General features: G+C 45.8%; 1 protein-coding gene across 1 annotated transcript in view; it reads right to left on the bottom strand.

Annotated features, from left to right (window-relative positions):
• Positions 1 to 3,539: 3,539 nt before the first annotated feature.
• XPO7 (exportin 7) overlaps positions 3,540 to 13,832 on the bottom strand; it is a 43,280-nt gene continuing 32,987 nt past the window's right edge. The window contains exons 22-28 of the mRNA XM_069944347.1: positions 9,212 to 9,294; positions 8,915 to 9,129; positions 7,118 to 7,256; positions 6,876 to 7,036; positions 6,168 to 6,266; positions 5,956 to 6,083; positions 3,540 to 5,087 (exon numbers count right to left, since the gene is read on the bottom strand). Coding sequence (XP_069800448.1) covers positions 4,994 to 5,087; positions 5,956 to 6,083; positions 6,168 to 6,266; positions 6,876 to 7,036; positions 7,118 to 7,256; positions 8,915 to 9,129; positions 9,212 to 9,294 — 919 coding nt within the window. The 3' untranslated portion in view covers positions 3,540 to 4,993. The remainder of the gene's footprint in view (positions 5,088 to 5,955; positions 6,084 to 6,167; positions 6,267 to 6,875; positions 7,037 to 7,117; positions 7,257 to 8,914; positions 9,130 to 9,211; positions 9,295 to 13,832) is intronic.

Here is a 13,832-nt window from a genome sequence, read left to right as displayed (position 1 = left end):
GTTGTTATAGTTGCCTCACTCCTGGATGCATCTCCACAACTGGGATATAACATTACATATGGTTAGCACCTACTACTTCACCTCACAGGTACACCCCTCATGTCCTAACAATCTCTCTGCATACCAGATTGTCTATGCAATGGCGAGGCCTTCCATGGCTCCTGGGCTGGTGGGTGACTTATGGGATGCAATGTATGGACAGCTTTGATATATCATGGTTAGATGTTGTCTGTGTTGCCCTGACTGACCGCACATAGAGGTGAATATGGATTATTCAAAGATGACTTTGGTGCCTGTATCTATCAATCAGAGGGCAGCGTTCATTGTTCAACAGTAGAATGTGAAAAAGCTGTGCTGTGATTGGTTGACAGGCAAACGTGTCCAATCCACTGTATGGCTATGTTCACAGGTGGTAAGATAGATGGCTGCATCATTACAATCAACTGTTTATATAACAAGATGGCCGCCTTCCTGAAGTAAGAACAAAGCCTATATCTGCAACATATGCTAGCTGTGCGAATAGCATCCTGGGCAACGTGATCTCCATCTTCAGAAGCTTTTACATACAGAGTTGGTTAAAAAGGGTTTCCAGGCAAAATCCATTGATTGTCTAGCCCTAGGATAGGCCATCAGTAGCTGACTGGCTGGGTGCAATGCGTCAGGCCCTTGTTCTGTACATTCACTGTGTAAACCGTGTACAGAGTCAGAAGCCTTAAGGGGTGGTCCAGCGAAAATCTTTTTCTTTCTAATCAACTGGTGTCAGAAAGTTATATAGATTTGTAATTTACTTCTATTAAAAAAAATCTCAAGTCTTCCCATACTTATCAGCTGCTGTATGTCATGCAGGAAGTGTTTTATTTTCAGTCTGACACAGTGCTCTCCGTTTTCTATGGGCAGAGAGCACTGTGTCAGACTGAAAATAAAACATTTCCTGCAGGACATACAGCAGCTAATAAGTACTTGAGATTTTTTAATAGCAGTAAATTACAAATCTACATAACTTTCTGATATCAGTTGATTCGAAAGAAAAAGATTTTTGCTGGAAAACCTCTTTAGCTCCATACATTGTGCAGTGGTGACACTAATAGAAACTCTGCTGCAGTGAACCAGCGCCACCACTTTACAAGCCAAGGCTTCCAGCACTGTACCCTGTATACTTATAGCGCTGGGTGTCAACCCCCTGCCAGTTAGCTATTCATCGACTATTCTGTGGATATGAACAAAGCCAAAGATGAGGCAATATTACTGAACCAAAACTAAATGGCAAATACCTGCTCTAACCTACTATGATGTATTCCCTCTAGCTTAGGCCAAATTGCTATCTTAATAGAAATAAGCAGTCCATATTGTATGTTGTGATTGCAGCTAGCCTGTTTTATATATAAGAGCAAATAGCTTTGTAAGCTCGGCAATCTGCCTATCAGCCTGCTGCCTTTGAAGTCCACTCTGCCCCGGGTGCCTGGAAAAGCTGGATCCAGTCCTTGGAGAAGTTTCCTAGGACTGGATCCAGTTTTCCAGGCACCCAGCTAATAAGCAGATTGCTACATTTGTATTGTAAATTTACTCATCTCTAGTAAGAGCCATTGATAAGTGTTCATTCCCTTTGAATAAGCCCAAGCTACATTCCTAGTTACAGGTATATACCCTGTGTTGTAATCGAATTAGAACAATCCCCCAGCCATGTATCAATAAGCATAGTCTGGACCCCCCCATATAAATTTTTGGTGTACACTGGGAAAAGCACTTGAACTATTCACCAAGCATGTCCATAATTTTCCATAGACCCAAAGGCGGCTATAGAAGTGTCCTTTAGGCCTCCACTTGGCTGGTATAAGTAAGAAATTGTATAGTACACATCACTATTCTATACAGTGTTAAAAATACTATGCATTTCAAATACAATTTTGCTTGTAATTTACTTTTTACCCCCTTCATATAATAGTTATACATCTCTGGGAAATCTGCAGTATACCTTACATCATAAAGCATTATTCCTATACTTAGAAGCAATAGCACCCAGCCTGTGGGTATTACGACAAAACTACAATTCCCTGTATACCCTGATGGAATTTATAGTTCAACAGTCAGAGATCACTGCTGAACAGTATAACATAGGTTGTATCTGTTTAGCTGTAATGTTGGTGTAACGACCTGTTTACACTGTAATTTTCTGCCTAGCATGCAGTTCCATTTTATAACCAGTAGATGGCAATATCCAACTTACAATAACTTATCCATTTTCTTATAATACCTATAAAAATAATCCTAACAATAAAATAGGTTCCTATTTACAATTAATATATTCCTATAGCTTATTCATCATTTCCCTTCATTCCCACAATGGGATCTTTTTTCTTTTTATTCTCTTAGGTAGTGACAGGTTGTAGTGTGCGGGATGTATCCTTTAAGGCAGGGACCACTTCTAGCATGGTGGAATATCAGGATATTTTATTTGTAACATCACTGCATCATGAAGCTAAAACATCAGCTTGAATTTATACAGACAGAAATATCCATGTTCTTATTAAGAACTATATAAAGAGTTCCCTCTCTACAGGATGTCACCATCAGTCACGGTCAATGATCCTTCAAGTGACTGCTTTATAAAGAGTTGTAAGTGCTGTAAGAATTAGCAAACGTACATAGGGGGCTGAAGAACGGCCACGCTCTGGTTGGGACAATGAGGTCTTATATCACCAATAGGCTTACGCCACCGTCAGCAGGAGATTACCGATATCCACATGAACCTTAGAGGAGCGCTCCACTATTAAAAAACACACATCCATATATACTGCCGACTGCATTTTTGATGATCCAAATTGACAGCTGTCATCAGACTGGGACCTGCAGTCACATTAAATGGGCACTGTCATTTACATGTCAAAATTTTTGATCAGTTAGGGTCTCTACTGCGACCCACCAGAAGAATAGTGAAGTAGCCGCAAACTCCATTATAAGCCTATAGGGGCCACTGGAGTGAGGTGACTGACCCCACACAATTTCTACGTCAATAAGTGACATCACTGGGGTGAAAGGGGTAAAAAAAAACGTCCGCTTTCTTCCAGATATGGTACCGCATTTATTCTCAGTTTGTGTGCGGGTTCTGCAGCTCAGTTCCATTGATTGGAGCTGAATTGTAATATCACACACAACCTGAGAACAGGGGTGGCGCTGTTTTTGCAAGAAAGTAGCTGTGCTCCCCCCTTCCTTGATAATTCATTTAAGAAAACTGGTGCAAAGGAAGAGTGGAGTGGTTGTCCACAAGTTACATCACCATTTTCATGATGAGATTTGCTTGCTTGCCATGAGCAACTACATATTTCCTTTTGCATTACCTTCTGTATTATGTCTGTGCAGGGCCTTAGGGGGCAGTACAAAACCCCACAGGCCCTGCAGTAGGCATAACAGTTTTCTCTACTAAGGACTACCAGGCCTTGGGTGTGTAATGTTACTTGAAAGTATAGCCATGACCTTGGTCTTAAAGAAGCTAGTGTTGTCTAGAATTGAAAATCTAATGTGCAAATCCTTGTAGTGATCTAAAAGTTAAAAAAAATCTATTGGCAGGGAGACATGTTACATATGATAATGTGTACCTCCAACTATTAACAACTTTCCAGAAATTCACAATACAAGTGGTGATAAGAAGCTTAGGATCATATCTTTCTTCACTTACCAGACTCCTCTTGCCCCCTGCAGGGATCACTTATTCTGGATTCACTAATCATATAATATATATATATATCAGCCTCAATAGGAGGCTACAATCACTGCCCATTGAGGTCTATAGAGATGAAGGATATGAGAAAGCAACGGTAAAGAGAGTAAAAGATACTAAGAGAGAGAGGAAGACAGAAACATAGGGGAAGACACACGCTACTGCTTTTAGTGTATCACTCACATATACAGAAGCCTCAGCATGAACGATGTTACACAGCAGTAATAAGCAATAGAGTGATCACTAGAAGCCAAAGCGTCTATGTCTCTCTGCAGCTACCCCCTCTGCCTGTTCTATGGACATCTATTATCAGCAGCTGTAACCTGATCTCTCAGTGTATGGGCTCCTGTGTTCAGACATAAGAAGTGATTCCATTATTATAGGGAACAGGGTAGGTAAGGAGTCAGAGCAGTGGAGAAGGAAGCACGGTTAGTAACAGGATACATTACAAAGTTTTTTCTTTTAATCATTGCTTGTACTATTGATTTATGGAACGTTGTTTATAACTGGATTTACACTACAAGCATCTGTCATTCTTATCTGCAAGCAACAATAAGCCCTACACAGTTCTGAGAGATCCATCCAGGTCTAGTGAGGCAACCATAGCATACACCGCAGGCTATATTAAGCACTTTGTTATAAACTACAGGTCTCCCAATGGTTCAGTGTGAGCCGTGGATGTGTTGATCACTGGGCTGCATTCTCTCTGGTTGCATCCAGGTGGCGCCAAAGATCCAACGAGAGAGACAGAGAGAGATATGGTCCTGCTGCTAGTCATTCACCCCACAGTCAAAATAAGAGCAGTGAGAGGGCCGCGTCCCTCGTTATACAGGATTGTTTATTACAAAATGTCCTTGCAAAACCTGTTCACCCTTTCAGTGCAGTCTCTGCAGAGCTTCACTCGTAACAACGCAATGCTCTGCCACTCCTCCGTTCATCCACGCTGAGGGGGGAAAAGGGGAATCTGTGGGGAGGGGGAGGTGATTTTTACTTGTCACTCCAAATGACACATACATACATATATATATATATTTATATATTTGTAATTTTTTCTCAATAGGGGCTCAGTCCAGGTGAACAGGCGTGACTCTAACATTCGCTCATCAGCACCCCAACCGCCTCCACTCTGTGGAAAGAGGGGGGAGGAGGCAGAGATCCACTCGCCATAGATTTCCCCTGTCCGTATAAAGAATTCAAAACATTACCAAAAAATGTGCAGGGTTTTGTACAAGGGGAGAAAGATGGTGGGGAGAGAATGGCTGGAGGTGTGGGGTGAGGTCAGCTCATCATTTCATTACTGTTGGGGCCGCAGGTGGAATTTTTCATGGAGTCGTTGACTTCTCGTCGGAAGGCTGAGAGATTTTGCGTAAACCTGTGAAGACGAAAAGCGGCAGGAACAAGTCAGGGCTGCGATCATGTACGCTCTGTACGATTTTAATAAAGATAAATAAATAAAGAAGAGTTTTATTAACGGTGAGTGCTTCCTTACACTCTTTCTTGTGGAATGTCTATTTTTGCGTCTGACTGCATTTTTCTGTGAGAGCACCCTGTAATATACCCGCTGTACTACCGGTTTATGGAGGCTACTATTTATGGTTAATTAGTGCCGGTCCACTGTTTCTATTTTAGTGTATAGACATGTACAAAGCATGTGCTTGGTATTGCGGCTCAGCTCCAAGGAAGTGAATGGGGCTGAGCTCCAAAATTATAACGGTGTGAAGAAAAAGAAAAAAAAAAAAAGGAGACCACAAGGACCAATATTTATGATTAGTGTTGAGCGGACTTGTTTGACCTGTTCGCCAGGCCTAAACTCTCAGCATCTGACTCCCAGCATCTGGAGAAGTTGGATGACACCCTAGGGCTGCCAGGAAAACATGGTTACAGCCTTTAGCCTGTGGCTGTATCCATATTTTCAAGGACTCCCTAGGGCTTCATCCAACTTCTCCAGCCAGCAGGAGTCAAATGCCGAGTGTTCAGGTTTGGAGAACATTGCCAAATCAAGTCTGCTTAAAGGGGTTATCCAGTGCTACAAAAACATGGCCACTATCTTCCAGAGACAGCCCCACTATTGTCTCTAGTTCAGGTGTGGTTTGCAATTAAGCTCCATTCACTTTAATGGCAATGGAGTTACAAAACCTGCATCCAACCTGGAGGCAAGAGTAGGGTTGTCTCTGAAAGAAAGTGGCCATGTTTTTGTAGCAGTGCATAACCCCTTTAAAACCAGTGATAACAGTACTAACCTGTCTCTGTTCTTTGTGAGTAGGTTCCCCTCGATTCCTTCCATTAGGTTCTCAAAGCAAAGATGCATGGCTTGTTGCTTCTCCGGGGGCTGACTGCTGACAATGCTTCTCCGAAGGTCCGAGAAATACTAGCAGATGAAAAAGCATTAAAGATGGTGGACAAGAGACCCCCTTACATTGTATACTGAATTAACCAGCTACAGACTTGCTACCTTCTCATTGAGGAGGATCAGGCCTAACAATGGCCGGCTCATTGACCACTGATTTCGACAGTCTTCAAAGATAATGATATTGAGAACCGTGGAAAGCATCTGGGGATGTAAAAAAAGGGCAAAATACATTAGATATCATGGATCAAACATACATGGTTTGAGGAACCACTGTATACAGACCTGGGCTGACAACAAGTAAACAAGATGTACCTATGTGTCAAAGCCACTTAGTAATATGGTACAAGTGGTCTACAACACTCCTATAGTCCCTTGCAGACATGCAGCCTGTCATTGGCTTATCTCATAGGAGACGGCTTAGTGGGACGCAATGGATCCCAGTATAAGTCATCTGGGTCCATTGGGTACTGCAGGGGTCCACAGTGTAAGGCAGGGATGTCAAACTCAGGCCCTCCAGCTGTTACAAAATTACAATTCCCATCATGCCTGGGCAGCCAAAGCTTTAGCTCTCCAGGCATGATGGGAATTGTAGTTTTGCAACAGCTGGAGGGCCTGAGTTTTGACACCTGTAGTGTAAGGGACTGGCACACAGATGAAGTGTATGTATAACTGATGTGAACACAGCCTAATATGCATCACTGTAAACCGAAATTAAATGAGGGGTCTCATTAAAAATGATCATGATAGGAGCTGTAGTGCCACAGGTTGGGGGGGAGCACTGCAATACAGGAAAGGAGATGGCTGTGTCACCTGTTGGATCATCTCCGGATGCTGCTGCATTATGTGTAGGAAGCGTTCGCTTTCCTGCGGCGGCGGTGCTCCTCTCTTCTTACCGCTGCGAGATAGCTGTTTAAAGAGGTATGTGACTATGTGGTCTAGGCAGGAGCAGCAGCCCGTGCACACCATGGTGTCTGTAAACATAAGACAAGCTATCGGTAAGAGGACCATGACATAATGTGACTGTAAGGAGACAGAAGCGGCATCCCACTTACCCAGAGCTGTGAGCCCTTCGGAGATGGAGGACAGAATGTACATGATGACGTGTGGCTCCAGGCTGGCGATGAAAGACATGTGATCCTGAGTCAGCACCTCCAGGAGCGAGTAATATGACTGACTGAGCTTGGGGTAATCCTACAAAACAGGGAAGCTTCATTTCAGTAATGCGAATACAGAACTATCATATATACAAAATGGTATAACACCTGTCAACAACCCTAACAGCTGTCGTAGTGAATACTTGTATTCTCTTGTTCAGTGTCCATCATTCCTTCTGGAAACTGGATGTTACCTATCCCCTGGTCAATGGGTCATACCCATACCCACTGTCAGGGTAGTCTCTCGCGGGAAGAAGCTGGACAACCACAATGAAGACCAATACCCAGAGGACAGGCTGTTCTGTGCTTTCCAGTTGATACCCCCCTATGAGTGACTGCTCATAACCCTTATTACGGTGGTCGCTACTAGGGCTTAATCCAACCAGGATTGTGGAAGCTTGGCTATCTGTATAACAGCCGGGCTCCCACACTAAGGGTATGTTCACACTGAACAAAATCCCTAACTGCTCATAGCGGAGAAGCTGTGCTGGAAGCATGGTTGTATAGATTGCCTGTCAGCGTTATGCTGACAGACAATACTCTGCACTATAGTAATAGTGCAGTGTATTGTATCAGCAATTTGGAGATTGCAAATGAGGATGCACTAGACAGGAAAAAAAGGTGAGGGCAGTAGAGGAGGAAAGAGGCCATGTTTTTCTAGGCCTGTATGACCCCTTTAAATCCCACTCTAAAATTACATTTTATTCCCCTTACACAAAATGAATGGTTCCATAAAGAAAATTCCATACAAATTTAGGATTGCCACATTCGTAATGACCCACGCTATAAAACAACATCATACAGCATGGTGAACGTTTTAAAGAAATATAACTGCACCAGATTTCTGTATTAAAAAAAAAAAAAAAAACTATCAATAAAATTATAAAAAAAAGGATTACCCAGCTCCCTCACTTAAAAAAAACACAAAACTTGCACTGAATAGCGTAAATTTAATATGCAAAAAAATAAATTAAATTATATATATTTCTCCCCCCCCCCCCCCCAATTATCTTCACAAAAAAGAAAATTAGTAACTTTAATAAATCTCAAAATGGTGACATTAAAAAGTAAAATTTGTCCTGCAAAAACACTCAAACACATAAAAAAAAAAGCATGGCTGTTGGAAGACAATAATTACTCGGACACCAAGGGTCCTATTACACGGAGCGATTTTTAACGATTAACGACTAATGATAAACGATCGCATACGATATCGTTTATCATTAACCTGAAATCGTTCACCATATTACACAGAGTGGTAATCAGTAGATACGATCGTTTATTCCTTCTGATCTCAGAAAAACAATGGACAATGGGCTATTACACTGAAATGCGGAACGCAGTGAAAAAATGCAGAACTTGAGCGAACCAATGTGGAATTACAGCGAACGATTAACGATAATTTTAGGTTCAGATCTAAATCAACGATCAACCACATACGAACGATTTTTCAATCGTTGCCTGCAGTTACACAGAACGACTATCGTTTAAATTTTAACGATATGATTGTTCACACGATAATCGATCGTCCCGTGTAATAGGGCCCTAAGGCGTACAATTGTACGGTCACTAGGGGATTAACAGCGGCAGTTTACAAGCTATTTGCCTGTAACATCATGCGGCCATAGGGGAGGGTTTGTTCAGATAAAGCCACAGAACATTCAGCATTCGGCATCTGCAGGTCCGGCTACTTACCAGCAGATCACTGTGTGGCACAGACAGCAGTAGTTTGACAAAGGTCTGAAGAGCATTATCCAGAGCTTCATCACCATACAGGCGGAAGACCCCGAAATTAACATAGCTACCGCTGAGAGCAGCTTTTAGCACCGAGAAACATATGGAGATTCCCTTTAGCTTCAGCACGTAGAGCTGCTCCTTAGGGAGCTCCCCCAGAGTCAGGATCCTGTTACCTGGTGGGGGACACAAGAAGATGGGAACATGAACACCTGGACAGATGGAGGAAAGAGAGACACATGACATGAGGTGACGTACCGTAGGTTGTGATCATTTTGCTGGTCTCTCGGAACAGAAGAATGCCATTGGGAGATGAGACGTCAAACTGCAACCTCTGTGATCTGCATGGAAGAGTTACAGGTGGTAGGTTACGTGGGATGATAATGGATATGGCTAATACTAGAAACTAAGAAATTACTTCTGAGAGAGATATAAAGACCCCCCAAGGCCACCGTAACAGATATCGCTCTAGTAATAGAAGCCTCGCCTGATATTATGAGACAAAGCTTTATCGGACACTACTAAACGTACAGAGCTATGCAGTAAAACAATAAAGTGAACACCAAGTATCACTGCCCTGGGCACTGGGTACTCCAGTGAAAAAAAACCAAAAACTTTCAGATCAACTGGTGCCAGAAAGTGCTAGAGATTTGTAATTTACTTCTATTTAAAAATCTCAAGTCTTCCAGTACTTATCAGCGGCTGTATGTCCTGCAGGAAGTGGTGTATTCTTTCCAGTCTTGAGAGCAGGAGAGGTTTTCTATGGGGATTTGCTGTTGTTTTGGACAATTCCTGACATTGACGGAGGTGGCAGCAGAAAGCACTGTGTCAGACTGGAAAGAATGCACCACTTCCTGCAGGACATACAACAGCTGATAAGTACTGGAAGACTGGAAATGTATAAATAGGAGTAAATTACAAATCTGTATAACTTTCTAACAAGTTAAAAGTCTAACAGTTAATTTGAAAGACAAAAAATTGTTGGAGTAGCCCCTTAACGGAGCTGGCCAAAAGGGGTACCAAGACCCCCCTACCCTCCAGGGATCTAGTATTAGTAGCCTATCCTAAGATCCTGGATGACCCATTTAACTATCGGGGGGGGGGGGGGGGGGGTTGGGGCATATCTTAATATACAAACATTCTGACGGTAATATTAAATAGCATTTTTAAAAATAAATGCAACCCCTTCTTAATATAAGTAGTCCGGGATGTGCAAAGATCATACACATGATACAATGCAAAAGCCCTCATATAAGAGGATTTTTGTACTCACCGTAAAATCCCTTTCTTGTGGCTTCATTGGGGGACACAGCACCTGTGGGTATAGGCTACTGCCACTAGGAGGCGACACTAGACAGAAGAAGAAGTGACTCCGCCTGGCAGGCTATACCCCTCCTACAGACACCAGGCTAACTCAGTTTAGTCACAAGCAGTAGGAAAAGTAAAGAAAACAACCTCAAAATAATAGGGTGGGAGCTGTGTCCCCCAATGAAGCCACAAGAAAGGGATTTTACGGTGAGTACAAAAATCCTCTTTTCTTGTGCCTGTCATTGGGGGACACAGCACCTGTGGGACGTACAAAAGCAGTCCCAGAGGGTGGGGAAATCAGATGACAATCCCCATGCGGCCTGCCTAACACACGGCAGCCTGCAGAACCTTGTGGCCCAGACTGGCGTCAGAGGAAGCCAGGATATGGACCTGATAAAACTTTGTAAAAATGTGAACTGAAGATCAGGTGGCGGCCTTGCAGACCTGGGACACCGAGGCCTGATGGCGAACCGCCCAAGAGGCCCCCACAGCCCGAGCAGAAAAAAGCGGTGACCCGCACCGCCACGAACACGGTAGGCTTCTGCGATGGCCGTCCTGATCCAACGCCTAATGGTGGTCTTGGAGGCAGCCAGCCCCTTGCGCGGACCCGACGAGACCACGAACAGGAAATCCGAGTGGCGGGAAGGAAGCAGTGACTGACAAGTAGATCCGTATGGCCCGGACAAGGTCCAAACAATGCAGGAACCGTTCCCTAGGATGGGAGGGCGCAGGGCAAAAAGAGGGGAGAAAGATGTCCTCATTAAGGTGGAATGCAGACACGACCTTCGGCAGGAAGGAAGGAGGAGGGCGAAGCACAACCTTGTCCTTGTGACGGACCAGATAAGGGGAGCGACAAGAGAGCGCTGCCAGTTCAGACAACCTACGGATGGACGTAAACGCCACCAAGAATGCAACCTTCCAAGAAAGGAAACAAAGAGACACCTCCCGTAGAGGCTCAAAGGGAGGACCTTGCAGAACCTCGAGGACTAAATTAAGGTCCCAGGGCTCTACAGGCTGTTGAAAAGGGGGGGGCCAAATGGACCACCCCCTGAGAAAAGTCTTCACCTGAGGGCGGAAATCAAGAGAACGCAAGGTGGAATGACTGAGGCCTTTGTCCAAACTGGATTGCAAAAAAAAAAGAAAGAATCTTTGTCGCGGAACACACCAAGGGGTGAAAATTATTCTGTGCACACCAAGAAAAGAAGGCCTTCCATACGCGATGGTAGTTCCGAGCCGACTGAGGCTTGCGGGCCTTAAGCATGGTTTGGATGACTGGCTCCGAAAACCCCCGAAATCTCAATACCACGGCTTCAACAGCCACGCCGTAAAACTCAGCTGAGGTAAATTAGGGTGGAATATTGGCCCTTGTGAAAGGAGGTCAGTCCACAGGGGAAGACGCCAGGGGGCGTCGGTGAGGAGGTGCACTACGCCGATGCACGAGGACCGGCGCAGCCAGTCTGGAGCGACAAGAATGGCAGGAAAGCTGAGTGCCTTGATGCGCTTCAGGACTCGTGGGAGAATGGGCAGAGGAGGAAAAGCGTAAACCAGGGAGAACTGCTCCCATGGGGTCACCAAGGCGTCCACCGAGAACGCGCGAGGATCCCGGGCTCGAGTCACATAGGTGGGGAGTTTGTGGTTCAGCCTGGAGGCGAAGAGATCCACGTCTGGGAATCCCCACCGCCGGCAGATTTAAAGAAACACCCCGGGATGAAGAGCCCATTCGCCGTGATCCAGTCTTTCGCGGCTGAGATAGTCCGCCGCCCAATTGTACACCCCGGGAACGTGGACTGCCGAGAGAGCTGGAACAAAAACGCTCCGCCCAACGGAGAATGCGAGCGGCCTCGGTCATGACAGAGCGGCTCCTGGTACCGTCTTGACGGTTCAGATAAGCAACGGCGGTGACGTTGTCGGTCTGAACACGGACCGGGAAACCCCTCAGGAGATCGGTCCACTAAGACAGGGCGAGGAAGATGGCCCGGAGCTCCAGGATATTGATGTGAAGCCGAGCCTCCATCGGTGACCAAGAGCCCTGAGCCGTGTGGCTCGCGAAAACAGCCCCCCCACCCGGACAGGCTGGCATTCGTAGAGATGACCAGCCAATTGAGGGGGAGAAAGGACCACCGGAGACGTCAACCACCAAAAAAGCTCCCTGCGAACAGCAGGCGACAGGAGGATCTCCTTGTGGAGAGACAGAGGGGGCCTGGCCCACTGAAATAGAATCGCTCGCTGCAGAGGGCGCGAATGAAACTGAGCGAAGGGTATCGCCTCGAAAGGGGAGACCATCTTGCCCAGGACTCACGTGCAAAGGCGAATGGAACAGGCAACCTTGTTGGGAGGAAGGAGAACGCGTGCCGTCTCTGTGTTGAATAGCATCCAGAGAAACTCCATAGAGCGGGTGGAAAGTAGGGAAAATTGTTGGCAATTGATCACCGAACCGAAATTGGTCAGGAGATCAAGTGTGATCTGGAGACTGGACAGAGTGTCCTGTTTGGAGCGGCCCTTTACAAAGAGGTCGTCCAGGTAGGGCAAGATAGCCACCCCCTTTGACCGAAGCAGAGGCCTCAAGGTGCAAGGATCTTGGTAAAGACTTGAAGTGCCGTGGCTAGCCCAAAGGGCAGGGCAACGAATTGGAAATGTCGAGAACAGACGGTGAAACGTAGGAAACGTTGATGACTGGCTGCGATGGGAACATGCAGATAGGCGTCGCGGATGTCTATAGACGCAAGAAATTCGTCCTGCTCTAGAGACGCGACCACTAATCACAAGGATTCCATGCGGAACTGCCGAAGGCGAACAAACCTGTTCAGCCGCTTCAAATTCAGGATAGGACGGACCGAACTGTCCTTTTTGGGGACTGTGAACAGATTGGAAAAGAATCCCTGTAAGCGCTCAGAGGGAGGGACTGTGACCACAACTCCTTGAGCTAGGAGATTCTGAACCGCCTGAAAAAGCTCGGAAAGCTTTGCCGAAGAGCGTTGGAGATTTGATGGAAAAACGTGAGGCGGCGGAAAGAACCCGAACTCGAATTTGTATCCTGAAGACATTACCTCCCGAACCCACACATCGGACATATGAGCCAAATCTCCTTGAAGGAGAGCAGAAGACCCCCTACTTGAGGGAGAGACCTGAGTGGGGAAGGACCTTCAGGAAGAAGACTTGGGGGCAGGACCCTTAGGAGGGCGAGAACAGGGCTGCCAGGATGGGCAGGGTTTGAAGGAGGGCTTCCTAGAAGGAGCCGGAGGCATACCCTTAGCCGGGCGACAACGTGTCGGAGGCTCAAGGGAGCGGAAATGACTGGAACACCTGAGAGACTGAGGGCGCCGGGACCGGTTCTGAGGGAGCAGGGAGCTCTTCCCCCCGGTAGCGTCCGAGACTATTCAATCCAGCTGCTCACCAAAAAGTCTGTTTCCTGCAAAGGGAAGAGAAGTCAGAGCCTCCTTGGAGGCGGCGTCAGCTGACCAGGATTTTAGCCAGACCGAGCGTCGGATGGCTAGAGAGTTTGCCAGGGGGCAAGCAGAGAAACGAGCGGCTTCCTGAGAAGCGTCACACAAGTATTTGGACGCATGCAGAA

This window comes from Dendropsophus ebraccatus, chromosome 1 (assembly GCF_027789765.1).
Source record: "Dendropsophus ebraccatus isolate aDenEbr1 chromosome 1, aDenEbr1.pat, whole genome shotgun sequence".
Classification (NCBI taxonomy): domain Eukaryota; kingdom Metazoa; phylum Chordata; class Amphibia; order Anura; family Hylidae; genus Dendropsophus; species Dendropsophus ebraccatus.
The sequence above is the reverse complement of the archived record's forward strand: the minus strand, read 5'-3'. Positions and strand labels throughout refer to the sequence as shown.